This window comes from Oncorhynchus mykiss, chromosome 14 (assembly GCF_013265735.2).
Source record: "Oncorhynchus mykiss isolate Arlee chromosome 14, USDA_OmykA_1.1, whole genome shotgun sequence".
NCBI lineage: Eukaryota > Metazoa > Chordata > Actinopteri > Salmoniformes > Salmonidae > Oncorhynchus > Oncorhynchus mykiss.
Window position 1 is genome coordinate 20,274,791 of NC_048578.1, and position 25,233 is coordinate 20,300,023.

The 25,233-nt window shown below is 41.8% G+C and overlaps 1 protein-coding gene across 5 annotated transcripts; it reads left to right on the forward strand.

Moving 5' to 3' along the window:
* The first annotated feature begins 191 nt into the window (after window positions 1–191).
* tmem255a (transmembrane protein 255A) lies at window positions 192–20,422 on the forward strand. 5 transcript variants are annotated; one of them, XM_021561469.2, is made up of 11 exons: window positions 192–491; window positions 4,010–4,152; window positions 4,964–5,017; window positions 6,100–6,162; window positions 14,205–14,294; window positions 14,949–15,020; window positions 15,217–15,305; window positions 15,537–15,608; window positions 16,045–16,213; window positions 18,506–18,655; window positions 18,892–20,422. In XM_021561469.2, exons 1-11 carry the CDS (start codon window positions 437–439, stop codon window positions 19,036–19,038), a joined length of 1,104 nt encoding a protein of 367 aa, XP_021417144.1. In that variant the 5' UTR covers window positions 192–436; the 3' UTR covers window positions 19,039–20,422. The 5 variants fall into 5 exon arrangements, with proteins under 5 accessions (XP_021417144.1, XP_021417145.1, XP_021417146.1 ...); XM_021561470.2 differs by having other exon boundaries at window positions 16,051–16,213; XM_036943134.1 differs by lacking the exon at window positions 192–491 and adding an exon at window positions 526–656.
* The last annotated feature ends 4,811 nt before the right edge of the window (window positions 20,423–25,233 follow it).

Sequence of the window (25,233 nt, forward strand, 5' to 3'; positions counted from 1 at the left end):
ACGAATGCAAAAAAGCAGAAACTAAATACATATATATATTTTGGCTATAAGTAGGCTATATGAAAATGTTCAGCTAATAAATTGAGATAAAATAAGCCTACGATTATTTTGGACTGATTTAAATTAGTTAATGTCCTGAGTGTGACTGTGACTGAAGCGTGGTGCATGCGTAAAACTGTGCACCTATTGACGCTCCGCGGTTCACGACGGATGAAGACAGTAGAGAGTGGACATGTCAATAGACACTAATGTAAAAGAGACAGCCACGGACGTGGCGCGGGGAGGTCTGCTATTAGAGAATGCCACTGCAATCAAATGTCACGCGTGCATTAGCTCTTAGCAGTAAACACGTTTTTGTTCCGCTTGTTTTGTGTCTAGTTTTTAACCTTGAATCATAATTTTGGGCCTATATTCAGCTCCCGCGGTTAATTAGAAAATGCCTCTTGTACAGAATCAACAAGCCGGAATAATTTTGACAGAAACTCCTATAGGTACAGTATGTGCGAGGTCAACCGCATGGTTACAGCAAAAATTATAGGCTACTTGGTGCGATATATTTTTGTCTGTAGCCTACTGGCTAGTATGGCTAATGTAGGTTACATTGGACTGGCTGACTGTTTTTCTTTTTTGTGGGTTTGTCAAAATCCTGAAGAAAGGTACAATTTGTCACATTGTCAGGATAAATAGATAGGATGTAATACTAACTCTGTGGGAATTAAATGTGTTTGACACAAGCAGGGCAGTTCTTGATTAATATGGGAAAGCCGTTAGTTTACATTAGATAGAGACAGTACATTTCTGTTCTTTTTGCTCGGGCCACTGCAGGTGCAGCCATGCAGCATTAGATACAGCGATTAGGTATTTGTTACTTTGCCAACAACATTCACACACCCACGGCACGTTACATCGTATTTGTGTTTCTTACAAAGTAGTTCTATAAGATGTTATTACCATGCAATTATTCATTAATTACATGGTTATAACAACACGTGCACCTGATTCGACATCAGACAATTCGAGCGCTTAGGACACATACATTTTTTGTCGAAATTTAGTTCTTTAAATAGTCTTGTTATGTTCAATTCTCTAACTATATAGCATTCTAAATACCCCAAATCATGTTGTTAAAGACAAAATAATACTAGATAAAGCCAGTATTATCAAAAATGTATGCTACCGTGAATCGTCACATTGAATCGATAATGTTAATAATGAGAAACAAATTATCAATGTCTAGATGATAATATATTTTAACTACACATGCATGCATTTTGAATGGAATGGAGCAAGGGGAACGACATTGTTAGTTTAATCAAGGCTTTAGGTTCCTTGGTTTATTACTCAGCTAACCATAATACACTCCTATTGCTATTGCCCTATCAGTTGAAGAGGAGTGTAATTATGACTTACACAGGAATACTACTGTCAAAAACTATATTAGTACAATCCCCAAAAGGTGGTATATTGAGGGTATATACAGGTATATTGAGGGTATCTAGAGGTATATTGAGGCGATATAGAGGTTTGTTGAGGGTATATATAGGTACACTACATTACCAAAAGTATGTGGATACCTGCTCAACAAACATCTCATTTCAAAATCATGGGCATTAACATGGAGTTGGTCGCCCCTTTGCTGCTATAACAGCCTCCACACTTCTGGGAAAGCTTTCCACTAGATGTTGGAACATTGCTGCTGGGAGTGTCTTCCATTCAGTCACAAGAGCATTAGTGAGGTCGGGCACTGATGTTGGGCTTTTAGGCCTGGCTTGCAGTCAGCGTTCCAATTCATTCCCAAGGTGTTAGATGGAGTTGAGGTCAGGGCTCTGTGCAGGCCAGTCAAGTTCTTCCACACCAATCTCAACAAACCATTTCTGTCACTTTGTGCAAATGTAACAGTATAGACTTTACATCCGTCCCCTCGCCCCGAACCAGGGACGCTCGGCACACGTCAACAGTCACCCTCGAAGCATCGTTACCCATCGCTCCACAAAAGCCACGGCTCTTGCAGAGCAAGGGGAACCACTACTTCAAGGTCTCAGAGCAAGTGACGTCACCGATTGAAACGCCACTAGTGCGCACCACCGCTAACTAGCTAGCCATTTCACATCGGCTACACAAAGGGCATTGTCATGCTGAAACAGGAAAGGGCCTTCCTCAAACTGCCACTAAGCTGGAAGCACAGAAGCATCTAGAATGTATTGTATGCTGTAGCATTAATATTTCCCTTCACTGGAACTAAGGGGCCTAGCCCGTACCATGAAAAACAGTGTCAGACCATCATTCCTCTACCACCAAACTTTACAGTTGACACTGCATTCGGGCAGGTAGCGTTCTCCTGGCATCCGCCAAACCCAGATTAGTCCGTCGGACTACCAGATGGTGAAGTGTGACTCCAGGTAACGCGTTTCCACTGCTCCAGAGTCTAATGGCGCCGAGCTTTAAACCACTCCAGCCGACCCTTGGTATTGCTCATGGTGGTCTTAGGCTTGTGTGCGGCTGCTCGGCCATTGAACCCCATTTCATGAAGCTCCCGACGAACAGTTCTTGTGCTGACGTTGCTTCCAGAGGCAGTTTGGAACTCGATAGTGAATGTTGCAACTGAGGACAGACGATTTTTACGCGCTATGCACTTCAGCACTCGGCGGTCCCATTCTACGAGCTTGTGTGGCCTACCACTTCGCAGCTGAGCTGTTGTTGCTCCTAGACGTTTCTACGTCACAATAACAGCACTTACAGTTGACGGGGGCAGCTCTAGCAGGGCAGAAATTTGACAAACTGACTTGTTGAAAAGGTGACATCCAATGACGGTGCCACATTGAAAGTCACTGAGCCCTTCAGTAAATCCATTCTACTGCCAATGTTTGTCTATGGAGATTGCATGTTTGTGTACTCGATTTATACATCTGTCAGCAACGGGTGTGGCTGAAATAGCCGAATCAACTAATTTGAAAGGGTGTCCATATAGTTTTGTATATATAGTGTGTATTGAGGGTATATATAGGTATAGTGAGGGTATATACAGGTATATTGGCGGTATATACAGATATATTGATGGTATATAGAGGTATATTGACAGTGTATACAGGTATATTGAGGGTATATAGAGGTATATTGAAGGTATATACAGGTATATTGTGGTTATATAGAGGTGTATATACAGGTATATTGAGGGTATATACAGGTACAGTGCATTCGGAAAGTATTAAGACCCCTTGTATTTTTCCACATTTTTTTATATTACAGCCTTATTCTAAAAGTGCTTAAATTAAAACATTTCCTCATCAATGTACACACAAAGCCCCATAATGACAAAGACATTTTTGTAAATGTATAAAAACAAAAAAACAGAAATACATTATTTACGTAAGTATTCAGACCCTTTGCTACGAGACTCGAAATTGAGGTCAAGTGCATCCTGTTTCCATTGATCATCCTTGAGATGTTTCTACAACTTGATTGGACACCACCTGTGGTAAATTCAATTGATTGGACATGATTTGGAAAGGCACACACCTGTCTATACAAGGTCCCACATTTGACAGTAATAGCAAAAACAAAGTAATGAGGTCAAAGGAATTGTCCATAGAGCTCCGAGATAGGATTGTGTCAAGGCACAGATCTGGGGAAGGGTACCAACTATTATTGTTAATTAGAATTTTTTTAGGTGGTGCTTTGTTTGTAAATTATGTCTGAGTGTTGGAGAGTGCCCCTAGCTATCCATAAATAAATCAAAAAGAAAACTGTGCTGTCTGGTTTGCTTAATATAAGGAATTTGAAATGATTTATACTTTTACTTTTGATACTTAAGTATATTTAAAACCAAATACTTTTAGACTTTTAGTAGGTTTTTATTAGGTGACTTTCACTTTTACATGAGTCATTTTGTATTAAGGTATCTTTACTTTTACTCAAGTATGACAATTAGGTACTTTTTCCACCACTGTGTATTGATGGTATATACAGGTATATTGAGGGTATATTGTCTAACTCTGTGTTTGTCTTCCAGGATCATTCAAACAGAGGAAACGGAAGTCCATCATGGTCACTATGATGTTGCTTATTGTGTCTGTACTCATCCTTATCTTTGGACTGGCAGCCACCACCAGGACACAGAACATCACAGTCGGTGGCTACTACCCTGGAGTCATTGTAAGTAGAAGTCTAACATCTTACTGTCTTAGCGATATTTCATACCTCAACGAGAAGAGGGTAACACTATAATGCATCACAAGACTTGTCATGAGTATATGACCCTCTTGTAATGGCTTATCATCCTCGCGATCCTGACTAAATACCAGCCATTTTGAGAAAGTTGAAATGTTGTTACACAGAGCAAAATAACATATTAAAAGCTGGATTCTTATAATACATTATACATATTTTATACATGCTTATACATGCTTCTATAATAGCATTATTATTGTTATTGTTATTATTATTATTATAATAATTAGTGATAAACAAGAAATTCCGTCACAGATTTACTATTCTACTCTATTCTATACCATTGTATTCTATTATACTCTATTCTGTTCTACTCTATTCTTTTCTACTCTAAAGCGCGTTATGCCTGCAGACTTTAATTAACTTGAAGTGTTTCTGAAAAGAGTATACCATCCAGGGTAATATGCTCTGGCTGATGTAAGCTCTCTTTTAGCTGCTTTTGAGTGATAATTTATGATGGTCTCTCAGAGGGTGGCATTTCCCCCACATTCATTATTTAGCATGTTTGTCATTAGAGGATGAAACATGTACTCATCATCCATAAATTGGCTTCATAATCCCCATCTATACAACCCTCAGCATTCTGCCTCAGAAGAAAGCAACAGTGGTGGTCCTATAGAGCTTATACTAATATATTGTAAGCCTTATTCTAAGCCATTATAAAAAGTAATATATGCTTTTAAAGAAGAAGCTTCCTAACAGTAAAAATACATGTCCTTTGTTCTATTCTATTCAGTGTGGATTATCAAGGCACAAGGCGAGACCCAGATGCAGACACAGGAGGCAGATGGTTAGAGTCTTTGATATTTATTGACAATCCAAAAGGGGTAGGCAAGAGAATGGTCATGGACAGGGAAAAGGTCAAAACCAGTTCAGAGTCCAGGAGGTACAGAGTGACAGGTGGGCTCGAGGTCAGGGCAGGCAGAATGGTCAGGCAGGCGGGTATGAAGTCCAGAAAACAGGCAAGGGTCAAAACCGGGAGGACTAGCAAAAGAGAAAGCAGGAGCACGGGAAAACACGCTGGTTGACTTGAAACACATACAAGACGATCTGGCACAGAGAGACAGGAATAACAGGATAAATACACTGGGGAAAATAAGCGACACCTGGAGGGGGTGGAGGCAAACACAAGAAACAGGTCAGGGCGTGACAGTGGATGTTGATTAGGCTGTCTATAAGAATAAATCAACTATGGTCATTCTTCTGAAGAAATACCAGTGAATCAAATTTCAGATACAATAATAAGCCAGATATTTAAGAACAGCATTGGCTAGGATAGATCAAGATAAATGTTATTGTGAACTTGTGTGAATAGAGCTGAGACTGGCTGTACTTTCACCAGATGTATCTTACTGAGTGATCAATGTCACGATCATAGATATGGGCCCTGTTCGAATACTTCAGAAATGCATCCTTCCTTACCTTCCTACCAGTGATGTTGTGGTAAAAAATAGGTGGGTAAACGCTGATCACCGATCGTGGTGAAAAAAGTAACGCACCCTATACTTTCAATGCCTTTTTCAGCAAAAGGTGGGTAAACTGTTACAGACCTGTGATTACTTCCATGAAGTAATCACAGATCTGAATTTGTTTGATTGATGAAAGTAATAAGGTGGTGATCTTGGACACTTATGCAATCATTTATAGATTTTGACTTACCTCAAGGAAACAAGGAAGGGAGGATGCATTTGTACAGTATTTGAACAGGGCCATTTGATTATTTCTGGGGAAAGGTAATTTGGGTGAACCGAATGGAAAGGCCATTTCCTGATCCTCAGGGAATCAGTGTTGTGTTGTAATTGCTGATTCAAATGAATTTCCTATTTATTCCAGTTCCACTGGCGCCCTATCAACAGTCTGCTCTTTTTTCAGCTGGGCTTTGGCTCCTTTCTGGGAATCATCGGAGCCCATCTGATAGAAAACAAGAGGCAGATGGTAAGAGGAATTATATTACGCCTGCACTTCCGTATCAGTTTCTATGCCACGGCTCTATATCTCTCTGCAGACATACACCACCAATAACCCAATCCAATTCTTTAAGCTGCATTCACTTGACATAGACTACATCCAAATTGCGGTCTTCATGTGGCATGGGCACACAACCACAGCTACCTTCTCTAGCAGAATGACACAGTTGGCTCACGGGGGTTTTAGCGTGGCTATCAGAAAATAGCTCCTAGCGCTTCTTGTGAGATGCACCCAGAAATAGATATGTGTAAGAGGAGGAGGACAGATGTCCACGCAGGAATGTACAGAAGGAACTGCAGATGAAGGGTGTTGCCAGGGGCATAGCCACTCTCCATAGCTCCCAAAATAAATAATGAGTGTGTAGCATGACAGCCTTAACGCACAGAAACTACAGACGGGCTGGATGAGGAGCAATTAGCAGTAAACAACTTACATCCAAAGCACCCTAGTGCATTCCTCCCACATAATACAGTGGAGCTGTTGCCATCCTAGTGCATTCCTCCCACATAATACAGTGGAGCTGTTGCCACCCTAGTGCATTCCTCCCACATAATACAGTGGAGCTGTTGCCACCCTAGTGCATTCCTCCCACATAATACAGTGGAGCTGTTGCCACCCTAGTGCATTCCTCCCACATAATGCAGTGGAGTTGTTGCCACCCTAGTGCATTCCTCCCACATAATACAGTGTAGTTGTATCCACCCTAGTGCATTCCTCCCACATAATACAGTGGAGCTGTTGCCACCCTAGTGCATTCCTCCCACATAATACAGTGGAGTTGTTGCCACCCTAGTGCATTCCTCCCATATAATACAATGGAGTTGTTGCCACCCTAGTGCATTCCTCTCACATAATACAGTGGAGCTGTTGCCACCCTAGTGCATTCCTCCCACATAATACAGTGGAGCTGTTGCCACCCTAGTGCATTCCTCCCACATAATACATTGGAGCTGTTGCCACCCTAGTGCATTCCTCCCACATAATACAGTGGAGCTGTTGCCACCCTAGTGCATTCCTCCCACATAATACAGTGGAGCTGTTGCCACCCTAGTGCATTCTTCCCACATAATACAGTGGAGCTGTTGCCACCCTAGTGCATTCCTCCCACATAATACAGTGGAGCTGTTGCCACCCTAGTGCATTCCTCCCACATAATACAGTGGAGCTGTTGCCACCCTAGTGCATTCCTCCCACATAATACAGTGGAGCTGTTGCCACCCTAGTGCATTCCTCCCACATAATACAGTGGAGCTGTTGCCACCCTAGTGCATTCCTCCCACATAATACAGTGGAGTTATTGCCACCATAGTGCATTCCTCCCATATAATACAGTGGAGCTGTTGCCACCCTAGTGCATTCCTCCCACATAATACAGTGGAGTTATTGCCACCCTAGTGCATTCCTCCCACATAATACAGTGGAGCTGTTGCCACCCTAGTGCATTCCTCCCACGTGATACAGTGGAGCTGTTGCCACCCTAGTGCATTCCTCCCACATAATACAGTGGAGCTGTTGCCACCCTAGTGCATTCCTCCCACATAATACAGTGGAGCTGTTGCCACCCTAGTGCATTCCTCCCACATAATACAGTGGCGCTGTTGCCACCCTAGTGCATTCCTCCCACATAATACAGTGGAGCTGTTGCCACCCTAGTGCATTCCTCCCACATAATACAGTGGAGCTGTTGCCACCCTAGTGCATTCCTCCCACATAATACAGTGGAGCTGTTGCCACCCTAGTGCATTCCTCCCACATAATACAGTGGAGCTGTTGCCACCCTAGTGCATTCCTCCCACATAATACAGTGGAGCTGTTGCCACCCTAGTGCATTCCTCCCACATAATACAGTGGAGTTGTTGCCACCCTAGTGCATTCCTCCCACATAATACAGTGTAGTTGTATCCACCCTAGTGCATTCCTCCCACATAATACAGTGGAGCTGTTGCCACCCTAGTGCATTCCTCCCACATAATACAGTGGAGTTGTTGCCACCCTAGTGCATTCCTCCCATATAATACAATGGAGCTGTTGCCACCCTAGTGCATTCCTCTCACATAATACAGTGGAGCTGTTGCCACCCTAGTGCATTCATCCCACATAATACAGTGGAGCTGTTGCCACTCTAGTGCATTCCTCCCACATAATACAGTGGAGCTGTTGCCACCCTAGTGCATTCCTCCCACATAATACAGTGGAGCTGTTGCCACCCTAGTTCATTCCTCCCACATAATACAGTGGAGCTGTTGCCACCCTAGTGCATTCCTCCCACATAATACAGTGGAGCTGTTGCCACCCTAGTGCATTCCTCCCACATAATACAGTGGAGCTGTTGCCACCCTAGTGCATTCCTCCCACATAATACAGTGGAGTTGTTGCCACCCTAGTGCATTCCTCCCACGTTATACAGTGGAGCTGTTGCCACCCTAGTGCATTCCTCCCACATAATACAGTGTAGTTGTATCCACCCTAGTGCATTCCTCCCACATAATACAGTGGAGCTGTTGCCACCCTAGTGCATTCCTCCCACATAATACAGTGGAGTTGTTGCCACCCTAGTGCATTCCTCCCATATAATACAATGGAGCTGTTGCCACCCTAGTGCATTCCTCTCACATAATACAGTGGAGCTGTTGCCACCCTAGTGCATTCCTCCCACATAATACAGTGGAGCTGTTGCCACCCTAGTGCATTCCTCCCATATAATACAATGGAGCTGTTGCCACCCTAGTGCATTCCTCTCACATAATACAGTGGAGCTGTTGCCACCCTAGTGCATTCATCCCACATAATACAGTGGAGCTGTTGCCACTCTAGTGCATTCCTCCCACATAATACAGTGGAGCTGTTGCCACCCTAGTGCATTCCTCCCACATAATACAGTGGAGCTGTTGCCACCCTAGTTCATTCCTCCCACATAATACAGTGGAGCTGTTGCCACCCTAGTGCATTCCTCCCACATAATACAGTGGAGCTGTTGCCACCCTAGTGCATTCCTCCCACATAATACAGTGGAGCTGTTGCCACCCTAGTGCATTCCTCCCACATAATACAGTGGAGTTGTTGCCACCCTAGTGCATTCCTCCCACGTTATACAGTGGAGCTGTTGCCACCCTAGTGCATTCCTCCCACATAATACAGTGTAGTTGTATCCACCCTAGTGCATTCCTCCCACATAATACAGTGGAGCTGTTGCCACCCTAGTGCATTCCTCCCACATAATACAGTGGAGTTGTTGCCACCCTAGTGCATTCCTCCCATATAATACAATGGAGCTGTTGCCACCCTAGTGCATTCCTCTCACATAATACAGTGGAGCTGTTGCCACCCTAGTGCATTCCTCCCACATAATACAGTGGAGCTGTTGCCACTCTAGTGCATTCATCCCACATAATACAGTGGAGCTGTTGCCACTCTAGTGCATTCCTCCCACATAATACAGTGGAGCTGTTGCCACCCTAGTGCATTCCTCCCACATAATACAGTGGAGCTGTTGCCACCCTAGTGCATTCCTCCCACATAATACAGTGGAGCTGTTGCCACCCTAGTGCGTTCCTCCCACATAATACAGTGGAGCTGTTGCCACCCTAGTGCATTCCTCCCACATAATACAGTGGAGCTGTTGCCACCCTAGTGCATTCCTCCCACATAATACAGTGGAGCTGTTGCCACCCTAGTGCATTCCTCCCACATAATACAGTGGAGCTGATACATAATACAGTGGACAACATATGGATATATCCGGCACCATCCACACATGTATACATGATGTCAAAATGTGGAAATATTGTTGTTGTTGATGTTGCCAAACATAAATGGAATATATTCCCATGAAATGAATCTTGGCTCAGACCCAAGTCCCTACAGTTGCTGGTCGCTTTTGAATGTGTGTTGTCCCTGGCTACTGCTTCCTTCCTCTCCTCTCCTCCCAGGGAGGGCTGTAGAGTGTTGTAGAAAGGGTGGGGTGATGTGTCATTGAATACATGCTGTCTTTCTTTGAGCAGTAAAAGGACTTGAGGGTGAGGGTAGCGGTGCCTGAAAAGAGCTGGGCACTGTGCCACGTGAGGCGGGCACCGCTGGACCGAGGTGACAGTCAGAGCACTCTATCACAGTTGTCCTGTGCCCACTCCCAATATACACCCCCACCCCCTCTCCTCACCGAGAACATTCATACTCACGCACCCAATGTTGCATTCTCAGTGACTTGGTTTACACGCGTCCTCACACACTCATACAGTGGGGCAAAAAAGTATTTAGTCAGCCACCAATTGTACACCAAGGTACACTTCAACTATGACAGACAAAATGAGAAAAAAAATCACATTGTAGGATTTTTAATGAATTTATTTGCAAATTATGGTGGAAAATAATACTGTAGTAGATAATATTGTAGTAGATAATACTGTAGTAGATAATACTGTAGTAGATAATATTGTAGTAGATAATACATAATATAGTAGATAATACAAAATGTTGTAGATGATACATAATGTAGTAGATAATACTGTAGTAGATAATATTGTAGTAGATAATACATAATGTAGTAGATAATACATATTGCAGTAGATGATACATAATGTAGTAGATAATACTGTAGTAGATAATATTGTAGTAGATAATACATAATGTAGTAGATAATCCATATTGCAGTAGATGATACATAATGTAGTAGATAGTACTGTAGTAGATAATATTGTAGTAGATAATACATAATGTAGTAGATAATACATAATGCAGTAGATGATACATCATGTAGTAGATAATACTGTAGTAGATAATATTGTAGTAGATAATACATAATGTAGTAGATAATACATATTGCAGTAGATGATACATAATGTAGTAGATAATACTGTAGTAGATAATAATGTAGTAGATAATACATAATGTAGTAGATAATACATAATGCAGTAGATGATACATAATGTAGTAGATAACACTGTAGTAGATAATACATACTGTAGTAGATAATGCATAATGTAGTAGATCATTCCTAATATAGTAGATCATTAATAATATAGTAAATAATACATAATGTAGTAGATAATACATAATGTAATAGATAATACATACTGTAGTAGATAATACATCATGTAGTAGATAATACATAATGTAATAGATAATACATACTGTAGTAGATAATGCATACGGTAATGTAATAGATAATACATACTGTAGTAGATCATTCATATTGTAGTAGATAATACATAATGTAGTAGATAATGCATGATGTAGTAGATAATAATATAGTAGATAATACGTCATGTAATAGATAATACTGTAGTAGATAATACATAATGTAGTAGATCATCGAGAGCATCCAACATTGAGAGCATCACTGCCTGGTACGGCAATTGCTCGGCCTCTGACCGCAAGGTACTACAGAGGGTAGTGCGTATGGCCCAGTACATCACTGGGGCTAAGCTGCCTGCCATCCAGGACCTCTACACCAGGCGGTGTCAGAGGAAGGCCCTAAAAATTGTCAAAGACCCCAGCCACCCCAGTCATAGACTGTTCTCTCTACTACTGCATGGCAAGCGGTACCGGAGTGCCAAGTCTAGGACAAAAAGGCTTCTCAACAGTTTTTACCCCCAAGCCATAAGACTCCTGAACAGGTAATCAAATGGCTACCTGGACTATTTGCATTGTGTGCCTCCCCCCAACCCCTCTTTTTACGCAGCTGCTACCCTCTGTTTATCATATATGCATAGTCACTTTAACTATACATTCATGTACATACTACCTCAATTGGGCCTACCAACCAGTGCTCCCGCACATTGGCTAACCGGGCTATCTGTATTGTGTCCCGCCACCCGCCACCCACCACCCACCAACCCCTCTTTTACGCTACTGCAACTCTCTGTTCATCGTATATGCATAGTCACTTTAACCATATCTACATGTACATACTACCTCAATCAGCCTAACAAACCGGTGTTTGTATATAGCCTCGCTACTTTTATAGCCTCGCTACTGTATAAAGCCTGTCTTTTTACTGTTGTTTTATTTCTTTACTTACCCATTGTTCACCTAATACCTTTTTTGCACTATTGGTTAGAGCCTGTAAGTAAGCATTTCACTGTAAGGTCTACTACACCTGTTGTATTCAGCATTTCACTGTAAGGTCTACTACACCTGTTGTATTCAGCATTTCACTGTAAGGTCTACTACACCTGTTGTATTCAGCATTTCACTGTAAGGTCTACTACACCTGTTGTATTCAGCATTTCACTGTAAGGTCTACTACAGCTGTTGTATTCAGCATTTCACTGTAAGGTCTACTACACCTGTTGTATTCAGCATTTCACTGTAAGGTCTACTACAGCTGTTGTATTCAGCATTTCACTGTAAGGTCTACTACACCTGTTGTATTCAGCATTTCACTGTAAGGTCTACTACACCTGTTGTATTCAGCATTTCACTGTAAGGTCTACTACACCTGTTGTATTCAGCATTTCACTGTAAGGTCTACTACACCTGTTGTATTCAGCATTTCACTGTAAGGTCTACTACACCTGTTGTATTCAGCATTTCACTGTAAGGTCTACTACACCTGTTGTATTCGGCGCACGTGACAAATACGATTTGATTTGAATACTGTAGTAGATAATACATCATGTGGTAGATAATACATAATGTAATAGATACATTTAAGCAATAAGGTGTGAGGGGGTGTGGTATATGGCCACGGCTAAGGGTTGTTCTTAGAACGACGCAACACGGAGTGCCTGGATACAGGCCTTAGCCATGGTATGTTGGCCATATACCACAAAGAAATGTCAATTGAAAAAAGGTCAAACGAAACAAAGTGCAGCTAGTTTGCAGTCTTTCCAGCTTCAGTTTGAAGTGATTGTTAGCTGTGTTGTTGGCTAGCTCCTCTGAACAACAGTGTCCTGACAAGTGAGCACATTTTCTATGCCAGGCGAAATCTCGCCTCATTACCTCATTGTTATGGATGTATCCAAATAAATGTCACTAGAAAACAGCTTAAACAAATGCAAATGCAGCTTCTTTGCCATTATTCTGGCTGCACTTTTTGACGTGACTGTAAGTTAGCTGTAGTTGGCTAGCTAGCAGGCAAGGGATAAGAATGTTGCCAGTCAGTATGGCAATGGAACATTTAGAACGACTGGGTCGCGTCCATAGCTAGGGTAGCAATCCTAGATTTGTGTCGAGACTATATCTTGTGGCAGGATGAAATAATATGAATAAACTTATCAAAATAACGTTTTTCATGAAAATATGTCAATCATTATTTGAATATGTTGGTAACCCGTAAAAGTGATAATGCCCTCAAAGCTGGTGTTTGGAGGATATACACCCATGCCAATATATCCTCCAAACACTGGCTTCTCAGGAATTATAATGTAGTAGATAATACATAATGTAGTAGATAATACATAATGTAGTAGATAATACATAATGTAGTAGATAATACATCATGTAGTAGATAATACATCATGTAGTAGATAATACATCATGTAGTAGATAATACATAATGTAGTAGATAATACATCATGTAGTAGATAATACATCATGTAGTAGATAATACATCATGTAGTAGATAATACATCATGTTGTAGATAATACATAATGTAGTAGATAATACATAATGTAGTAGATAATACATAATGTAGTAGATAATACATCATGTAGTAGATAATACATCATGTAGTAGATAATACATAATGTAGTAGATAATACATCATGTAGTAGATAATACATCATGTAGTAGATAATACATAATGTAGTGGATAATACATAATGTAGTAGATAATACATCATGTAGTAGATAATACATCATGTAGTAGATAATACATCATGTAGTAGATAATACATCATGTATTGGATAATACATCATGTCCAACATTAGATGCAGAACAACAAACACAATAATTTATTCATGGAATGAGAATATTTCCCCTGAGGTGACTTTCCAATGGAAGGTAATAAGACTACGGTCTGAGTGGATAACTCTTTGTTTCTCTCCTCACTCTTTGTTTCTCTTACAGCTGGTGGCGTCCATTGTGTTCATCAGTTTTGGAGTGGTGGCTGCCTTCTGCTGTGCCATTGTGGACGGGGTGTTTGCAGCCAGACACATAGTGAGTAGCAGTACCAAGCAGAGGCAATAAGCCAAGCTCTAATGCAGTTAACATGCAGTCATATGGAATATCAATGTTTTGGTGTTATTACACAGTAACCACACTAGTAACTGATTTCATATATAATATGACCATTGTCAATTATTTTCAATTATAAACTGTGTGGTTCAAGCCCTGAATGCTGATTGGCTGACAGTCATGGTATATCAGACCTTGTACCACGGGTATGCCCAAAACATTTATTTTTACTCCTCTAATTATGTTGGTAACCAGTTTATAATAGCAATAAGGCACCTCGGGGGTTTGTGATATATGGCCGATATACCACGACTAAGGGCTGTGTACAGGCACTCCGCGTTGTATTGTGCTTAAGAACAGCCCTTAGCCATGGTATACTGGCTATATACCACACCCCCTCGTGCTTTATTGCTTAATTATATCATTGTTTTTGTACCTTTTCTTTATTTTCCATGAGAAAGTATTAATTACATACTGGTTACTTACATATAGAGTAACTAAAAGACATAAATACATTTTAATCTAGTGTTGTTGCAGTGTATCCTGCTGGTGTGGTTGATGCTGTTGTTTCTTCTCTAGTGATGTGTAAAACCTAAACAGTAGGATGAAATGTTTGTATGTTTTGTTACGCCCCAGGACCTTAGACCTTACTATGCCGGCCGCTGTGATTTCTACGCCAATTCAAAATCTTCTGTGGATTATGAGGACGTAAGTGCACACTCATATCACCACTTTGTTGAAAGGTTGCCTTGAAGTTGTTTATATGTTGCCTTAAAGTTAAAAAGTTGCCTTAAAGTGGTTTAAACATTGCCTTAGAGTTGAAAATCCATCAGTTTCCCAATATAGAGAGCATGATCCATATGCTTTACTGTGTGATAACAGTGACTACCTGTGTGAAATCTAGGTTCACTGCCAGACAGCATCCCGTGCAACCTGTAACCTACGTGTGAAATCTAATACTTGCTACTGCTGTGACCTCTACAACTGTGGCAAGTGAGTTTCCCAAGCCTCTTTCACCAACTTCTGTCATCACAGGATTATTTTGATATTATCTTGCAGTCTGTGAGGCAGCTTAACTCGACTTGATTGTTTTCTTAGTTTGATTATTTCCTTGTTTACCTCATGTATTTACCCTTGTGCTGTTTTAGTGTATTTTTTGTTGCTGTAAGGTCAGCACCGGTGGAAAAATGAAATTGTAAAAACTTTTTTGGGCTTATGTTTCAGAGAACATCCTCTTTTGGGACATGCGAATAAAGATGTTTTGAAAAAGTTTAGGAAAACGTCCATGATTTGGAAGTAGGTCCCTTTCTTTTAGCCCCTTGAGACTCATTAACAACCCATTTTCTGTTGTTGTGGTTGATTTTAACAGTAGCTGTGTAGAAGTATTCTTGCTTGGAACACACCATGGGAATGAGTGTATGAAGACCATGGGAATGAGTGTATCACTCCTGCATGAAGACCAATCCACCTACCTGTCCCCCAGCTCTTACTCTCTAGTAGTTGTAGCTAGTTCCTCCATTTCTGCTCCATTTGACAGCCAAATGCCAACTTATGTTCATGTATTAATATTCTGTTGTCATTTTCTATCAAATAATTAAATAGACAGTGAATGTGGTACAAATGACACTTTTCTCTGTAGCCTTGCGTCTCAAGTAGGTGGTTCTTACTTACTTCTGTATGTATTTACTCTTTGTCCTTCCTGATCTCGTACACCCACCTCTCCCACACACTGGCCCAGCCGTGTGGAGCTGATGGGGGGCTACCACGAGTACACGGAGGTGGGGAGCTGTGAGGATGTGGTACACCTTTATCACCTGCTGTGGTCCGTCACCATCCTCAACATCATCGCTCTTTTCCTGGGCATCATCACCGCCGCCGTGCTGGGAGGCTTCAAGGACATGGTGAGATGAACAGCAGGACATATCTGGGTTGTATTATTTAGGGCTCATCCTTGCATTAAGTGTTAAAGTGTTTTTCAACAGAAACCTAAAGAAAGTGGTTCTTATTGGACTAGTTCAGGTATTCCCTACCAGTTTTAGTCCGCTTTCTTCCGTTTGGTGCCTAATGAATATGACCCTGGGACGTATATAGTGTACTTAGTTCAAGAAAGAAAGGGGGATACCTAGTCAGTTGTACAACTGAATGCATTCAACTGAACTGTGTCTTCCGCATTTAACCCAACCCCTCTGAATCAGAGAGGTGAGGACGGATGCCTTAATCAAAATCCACGGCGCCTGGGGAACAGTGTGTTAACGACAGATTTTTGCCTTGTCAGCTCGGGAATTCGATCCAGCAACCTTTCGCCAGGCTACCTGTCGCCCCTACCTAGTTATGTCAAATAGTTTGAAATACTTGAGCTGCGATTGATTGAGTTTAACGCGGTATAATGGAAGCAATGGAATAGTCCCAAATGTGCAAACCTCAAGCTGAATCAATTTAAATGGATTTATTGGATTTATTTGACCCAGAGATGGAGGAGCAGACATTATATAAGACACTGACCCAGAGATGGAGGAGCAGACATGATATAAGACACTGACCCAGAGATGAAGGAGGAGACATGATATAAGACACTGACCCAGAGATGGAGGAGCAGACATGGTATAAGACACTGACCCAGAGATGGAGGAGCAGACATGGTATAAGACACTGACCCGGAGATGGAGGAGCAGACATGATATAAGACACTGACCCAGAGATGGAGGAGGAGACATGATATAAGACACTGACCCAGAGATGGAGGAGGAGACATGATATAAGACACTGACCCAGAGATGGAGGAGGAGACATGATATAAGACACTGACCCAGAGATGGAGGAGGAGACATGATATAAGACACTGACCCAGAGATGGAGGAGGAGACATGATATAAGACACTGACCCAGAGATGGAGGAGGAGACATGATATAAGACACTGACCCGGAGATGGAGGAGCAGACATGATATAAGACACTGACCCAGAGATGGAGGAGCAGACATGATATAAGACACTGACCCGGAGATGGAGGAGGAGCAGACATGATATAAGACACTGACCCAGAGATGGAGGAGGAGACATGATATAAGACACTGACCCAGAGATGGAGGAGGAGACATGATATAAGACACTGACCCGGAGATGGAGGAGCAGACATGATATAAGACACTGACCCGGAGATGGAGGAGGAGACATGATATAAGACACTGACCCAGAGATGGAGGAGCAGACATGATATAAGACACTGACCCGGAGATGGAGGAGGAGACATGATATAAGACACTGACCCAGAGATGGAGGAGGAGACATGATATAAGACACTGACCCTGAGATGGAGGAGGAGACATGATATAAGACACTGACCCAGAGATGGAGGAGCAGACATGGTATAAGACACTGACCCAGAGATGGAGGAGCAGACATGATATAAGACACTGACCCAGAGATGGAGGAACAAACATGATATAAGACACTGACCCGGAGATGGAGGAGGAGACATGATATAAGACACTGACCCAGAGATGGAGGAGGAGACATGATATAAGACACTGACCCAGAGATGGAGGAGGAGACATGATATAAGACACTGACCCAGAGATGGAGGAGGAGACATGATATAAGACACTGACCCAGAGATGGAGGAGGAGACATGATATAAGACACTGACCCGGAGATGGAGGAGCAGACATGATATAAGACACTGACCCGGAGATGGAGGAGGAGACATGATATAAGACACTGACCCAGAGATGGAGGAGGAGACATGATATAAGACACTGACCCAGAGATGGAGGAGGAGACATGATATAAGACACTGACCCGGAGATGGAGGAGCAGACATGATATAAGACACTGACCCGGAGATGGAGGAGGAGACATGATATAAGACACTGACCCGGAGATGGAGGAGGAGACATGATATAAGACACTGACCCAGAGATGGAGGAGCAGACATGGTATAAGATAGTAACCCGGTAGGCAGAAACAAACCATTCTTAAAAGGTTGAATGATGTTAATTAGGCATTTTAGGCATTTGATTTACTTAGGGTTTGCTCAAGATGAAAACTTAGCACCTCGGCCCTTAGTGTGACCCTTAGCGTGGCCCTTCGTCAATCATTGTTGTGTGTGTGCGCGTGTGTGCGTGAGAGTGTGTGTGCACACCATGAACCACAGGTATCAGTATTGCTCATTCTATCTGTATGTGTTTTGGACAGACGCCCATGCTGACCCCTGACTCGTGTGAGTCAGAGCCCCTCCCAGCAGCCCCTGTCTCCACAGAGCTTCCAGCTCCCAGCACCTCCTCCTTCAACTGCTACTACAGCAATGCCCCCTACCTGCCACCCTATACTGCCTACGACCTGCAGGTAATAAACTACTAATACCCATCATTCATTAGCCCCGAGAAAGCCACAACTAACAGGAATAATTCATTAGGACTGAAGATTCATTTAAACTATGTGTGGGTAGCTCAAACTCTTGAGGAGATCACGAGTTTATGTCAATGGTGTTATGATTCTGTCCTCACTGCTTGACCATAGGATGAGTACTGTACAAACTCAAGTCGCCTGTCTTGTTTCAACCCCGGCTCATGTCTCTTCAGGGCTCCAGTATGATGTTCCCAGACTCTTCTGGCCTGTCTGATGAGTCCCAGTCGGGGGCCAGCCACATGTGGTCCTCCCTGGTCCCCCCGTGCTACTCTCCACCTTACTGCCCACCCGATGAGAAGCCCCCGCCATACAGCCCCTAGGAGAGAGGCTGGAACTGGGAAAGAACAGGGGAGGACATACGGTATCGTCTCCTCTTTTGCCAGCTACATTGGCAACAAAGGGCAATGGGTATTGATGGGTGTTAGTGGACCTTGAATATTAACCTGTTTGAACGCGAGCTGCTGCTGCATCTGGTGCTCCAAACTGTTCCTGAGCAGCCAAGCCTGCCTGAGCTGTGTGGAATATAAAGATACAAGGAGTTAGTGGAATAAAGAAAGATCATGAGTCACCGATGTGACTAGAAGCCAGTGCGGTGAGGTTTAATTCATCCCCCAGTAAGTATAGCCTGTTAGGATTCAGCCAAACCTGGATGGAGCGTATAGCAAGACCCTGCTTGGCCTACACCCCCTTTTCTCAGCAGACTCTCTCAGTTGGTGCTAGTTTGCTCCCTAACTCCTCCCCTTGGCCCTAACTCTTCCATGTCTGCATTTCTAAGGGGTCTGGATAACTATAAGCAGCGTAGTGGGGGAGGCAACATCCTATCGTTTACACCTTACAGGTCTGCAAACATCAAAGGGTTATTTGATTTGATGTCATTAGGATCCCCATTAGCCGACACCAATGGTGACATCTAGTCTACCTGGGGTCTGATACACAACGAAAAAATACATTACAGACAAAAATACTATAATTTACATACATCTAAAAATATGAACACTAGCTAGGTTTCCATCCCATTGAGGACAGATTTTCATGCAAATATTCTAGAATCCGCATAAAGAAAACATGCGCATTTTCCCACCAGAGGTGTGTTTCCACCAAATAGACTTGTTGCGGATAAAAATCAGTGCGTGATGACAATTTACTTTTTCACATAAGTTTTCATGTACAGAATACATTTTTTAAGTTCAATGTGTTTCCATCGCATTTTTAACTTTACTTACTACTAACACTGTTGCGTTAATGTGCCTACTCTGGTCTTGGCAGTGTGTTCTAGCCAACAACTCACAGATACAGTGCGGGTAGGCTGTGCAGGTAGTAAAAAATGATAAGATTATTATGGATAAGAGCAAGAATATTTTTATTTGTCAAATCGATCATCATGACACCAGAAAAGGACCCTCGATAGTTATTGGAAAGGAGCAACAAGATCACTTTGCACTTTCAGCACCCTGTGAAGTTCATCATAACATATTTCATCTGTAGCCTAATAAACTGCATGGTTTCCCGAGTTGTAGTGGGAGGATCACACACCATATCATCGCATGACTTCAAGTTTACTTTGATACATTTGCTCATAAAGGTGTTTCCACTGCCATTTCTTGCCTAATTAATTGTACAGACACAAAAAGATCCCACCATGTCGAACAAACAAATGATCTGTTGGCGTTTATAAAATTGTACTGAAACATCCTGTTTCCTTCACAGCTGTCATGATTGTTTTTTGTACGGTATGACTTTATCCGCATAAAAACTGTGGATGGAAACGTGGTTAGTGACATTACAGACTTAAATATAAACTACAACTAAGGACACATTTAATAAAACTTAAGAATAATAATGTGTGTGTGTGTGTGTGTGTGTGTGTGTGTGTGTGTGTGTGTGTGTGTGTGTGTGTGTGTGTGTGTGTGTGTGTGTGTGTGTGTGTGTGTGTGTGTGTGTGTGTGTGTGTGTGTGTGTGTGTGTGTGTGTGTGTGTGTGTGTGTGTGTGTGTGTGCATCGATCAGTTACACATACATGTCAGTACATACACACAACAAGTAGGTCACATGGGGGAGAGGTGTTGCTTTATTTGTTTTTTGATATCAAGTTTGCGGTTCACTTTAGCAATATGAGAGGGAAGAGAGTTCCATGCAATCGTGGCTCTATATAATACTGTACGTTTCCTTTAATTTGTTCTGGACCTGGGAACTGTGAAGAGACCCCTGGTGGCATGTCTGGTGGGGTAAGTATTTCTGTCAGAGCTATATGTACGTTGATTATGCAGACAATTTAGAATTTTCAACACATTAATATTTCTGACAAAAACAAGAATTGATGCTATTCTATTTTGAGCAAAGAGAGACTGACGTGCATACTGTAGACAATTGCCCTCAGAGTACATTGAAGGGCAAGACGTGCTGCAGGGGCCAGCTGCAACTTTTCTAGGTTCTTCTTTGCAGCACTTGACCATATCACCGGGCAATAGTCAAAAGATTAGATAAAACTGGGCTTTTGGTTGACTGTGATGTTAAAAATTCTGAGCATCTCTTTATCACAGACAGACCTCTCCCCATCTTTACAACAATTGAATCAATATGTCTTGACCATGACAATTTATAATCTAGGGCGACACCGAGAAGTTTAGTCTCCTCAACTTGTTCAACAGCCACATCATTCATTACCAGATTCAGCTGAGGTCTAGAACTTACGGAATGATTTGCACCAAATATGTGTTATGGCTTTACATCCTATGGTAAAGAATGTAAAGCCATAACACATACGTTTATCCAACAACAGGCTATGGTCAATAATATTAAAGGTTGTTCTGAAGTCTAACAATACAGCTCCCACCATCTTTTTATTATCAATTTCTTTCAGCCAATCATCAGTCATTTGTGTCAGTGCAGTACATGTTGAGTGCCCTTCTCTGTTGTTAATTAGATTACAGAGAAATAGCATTGTATTTGGTCAAACACCATTTTTTCCTGAAGTTTGCTAAGAGCTGGCAGAAAGCTTATTAGTCAGCTGTTAGAACCAGTAAAGACTGATTTACCATTCTTGGGTAGCGGAATGACTTTGGCTTCCCTCCAGACCTGAGGACAAACACTTTTCTCCAGGCTCAGACTAAAGATATGACAGATAGGAGTGGCTATAGAGTCAGCTACCATCCTCAGTAGCTTTCCATCTAATTTGTCAATGCCAGGTGATTTCTCATTATTGATGGATAACAATTTTTCAACCATAAATATGATGGCTCACAGTTTGTTTTGGGCATGAGTTTGTCAACTTTGCCAATGAAATAGTCATTCAAATAATTGTCAATTTCAAAAGGTTACAGCCAAGGGGAAGGGGTAGGAGCGAATTGGGATTGGTTGTAGTGTATCAAAAACAAGCTGACCTTTCTTAAGATGCCTTATCCATATCTGTCAACTCAAGAGAAGCACTAGTTATCCTGGCCAGATGAGAAGCTCTCCTCAAACAATGTGCTCTCCACCTTGGACAATGTGCTCTCCACCTTGGACAATGTGCTCTCCTCCTTGGACAATGTGCTCTCCTCCATGGACAATGTGCTCTCCTTGGACAATGTACTCTCCTCCTTGGACAATGTGCTCTCCTCCTTGGACAATGTGCTCTCCTGTGATGTACTCTACAACATCATTATCACCCCAGTACAAGAAATGTCAGCTGTAACGGTGCTTGGATTTATGTAAAGGTACACAATTTTCTCTAGTAGTGCAATTGAAAATGAAGGTATTGAAGAATCGATACTGAAGATCACAGTTCACCCTATTAATCTAGCTCACAATATTGTTGTTATAGATGGGCCACAGTTCACCCTATTAATCTAGCTCACAGTATTGTTGTTATAGATGGGTCACAGTTCACCCTATTAATCTAGCTCACAGTATTGTTGTTATAGATAGGTCACAGTTCACCCTATTAATCTAGCTCACAGTATTGTTGTTATAGATAGGTCACAGTTCACCCTATTAATCTAGCTCACAATATTGTTGTTATAGATAGGTCACAGTTCACCCTATTAATCTAGCTCACAGTATTGTTGTTATAGATTGTGAACAGAGTTATAGCAGAGCAAATAATGAGAACATACTCTAAGTCTGTTTGTTGTAAGGGGTGGATTAGGGGGAATCTGAAACATAAATTATCACTCCGAACGTTATGTAATGTATTTTATAAATTGCAAAGGGACTGGCTAAACACGAACCTATTCTGTTTCTTTCTAGGTGTGATATAACAGGCTTTTACACTTGAATATAGCAAAAAACAGCGTTGTGTGTATCTTAATCACAATATGCATAGACCTCAGAGTAAAGAGCAGCGTCTTGAGATCATCGATTAAAGTAATCAGCTTTGTTTTTGCATAATTTTTTTGAACAACACTTTCTCAACAGCTGAAGATGTACTTCTGCTGAATGGAGTGGATTGATTGTCTCGCCATTAAAAATACTTTTTGTGAAAAAATGCATGTACAGTGTTACTTTCCATAGACAACGTACACTGATTATAGAAAACATTAGGAACACCTTCCTAATATTGAGTTGCACCCCCTTTTGCCCCCAGAACAGCCTCAATTCGTCGGGGCATGGTCTATACAAGGTGTCGAAAGCGTTCCACAGGGATGCTGGCCCATGTTGACTCCAATGTTTCCCACAGTAGTGTCAAGTTGCCTGGATTTCCTTTGGATGGTAGACCATTCTTGATACACACGGGAAACTGTTGAGCATGAAATCACCAGCAGCATTGCAGTTCTTGACACGAACAGGGGAGCCTGGCACCGACTACTATACCATGTTCAAAGGCACTTAAATATTTTGTATTGACAATTCACCCTTTGAATGGCACACTTACACAATCCATGTCTCAATTGCCTCAAGGCTTAAAAATAATTTTTTTACCTGTCTCCTACCATTCTTCTACACTGATTTAGTGGATTTAACAAGTGACATCAATAAGGGGTGGATTTCACTTGGATTCACCTGGTCAGTCTGTCATTGGAAAGAGCAGACGTTCCTGATGTATTGTACAGTCAGTGTATACTATCAGTATAGGGTAAATAAAGTCAACAAACATCATACGGTGTTGAATACACAACTCACAAGGAGCATTTGATTTTCATTTCTTTAAATAAAATAAACTGGGGTTGAGGGAATGCCAATGGAGGGGCCTTCATTAATATGAGAGTTAGGGCAACAACCATACAACAATATTTACCTTCCTTCATTACTATGGGTGTTAGAACAACTACCAGATTAATCCTCCTTCATTACTACGGTAGTCAGGACAACTACCAGATGTATCCTCCTTCAGTACTATGGGAGTTAGGACAACTACCAGATCTATCGTCATTTGTTTCTTTGGGAGTTAGGAAAACTACCAGATTCATTCTCCTTCATTACTACGAGAGTTAGGACCACTGTCATGTCTTTGGCTATGCCGGATTAAGTGATATGACATGCTATTCTATAAAATAATTGATCCGTAATTAATATTACCTGATTGAGCTAATCATGTAAATGTAATTAACAAAAGAGTCGGGGAACCACAAAATAACATTTATAGAGCTGTTATCTTCTGAATAAACTCTTAAAGACCTAGTAATATTTTACATCAATAGCAGGACCACTACCAGATGTATCCTCCTTCATTACTATGAGAGTTGGGACAACTACCAGATTTATCCTCCTTCATTACTATGGGAGTCAGGACAACTACCAGATTTATCCTCCTCCATTACTATGGTAGTCAGGACAACTACCAGATGTATCCTCCTCCATTACTATGGGAGTCAGGACAACTACCAGATGTATCTTCCTTCATTACTATGGGAGTCAGGACAACTACCAGATTTATCCTCCTCCATTACTATGGGAGTCAGGACAACTACCAGATTTATCCTCCTCCATTACTATGGGAGTCAGGACAACTACCAGATTTATCCTCCTCCATTACTATGGGAGTCAGGACAACTACCAGATTTATCCTCCTTCATTACTATGGTAGTCAGGACACCTACCAGATTTATCCTCCTTCATTACTATGGTAGTCAGGACAACTACCAGATTTATCCTCCTCCATTACTATGGGAGTCAGGACAACTACCAGATTTATCCTCCTCCATTACTATGGGAGTCAGGACAACTACCAGATTTATCCTCCTCCATTACTATGGGAGTCAGGACAACTACCAGATGTATCCTCCTCCATTACTATGGGAGTCAGGACAACTACCAGATTTATCCTCCTCCATTACTATGGGAGTCAGGACAACTACCAGATTTATCCTCCTCCATTACTATGGGAGTCAGGACAACTACCAGATTTATCCTCCTTCATTACTATGGTAGTCAGGACACCTACCAGATTTATCCTCCTTCATTACTATGGTAGTCAGGACAACTACCAGATTTATCCTCCTCCATTACTATGGGAGTCAGGACAACTACCAGATTTATCCTCCTCCATTACTATGGGAGTCAGGACAACTACCAGATTTATCCTCCTCCATTACTATG

Coding starts and splice junctions, on each gene's coding strand:
- tmem255a (XM_021561469.2), top strand. CDS start 437: ATGCCTCTTGTACAGAATCAACAAGCCGGAATAATTTTGACAGAAACT. Junction 14,295..14,948: donor TGTTTGCAGCCAGACACATA/GTGAGTAGCAGT, acceptor GTTACGCCCCAG/GACCTTAGACCTTACTATGC. Junction 15,306..15,536: donor GACCTCTACAACTGTGGCAA/GTGAGTTTCCCA, acceptor CTTATGTTTCAG/AGAACATCCTCTTTTGGGAC.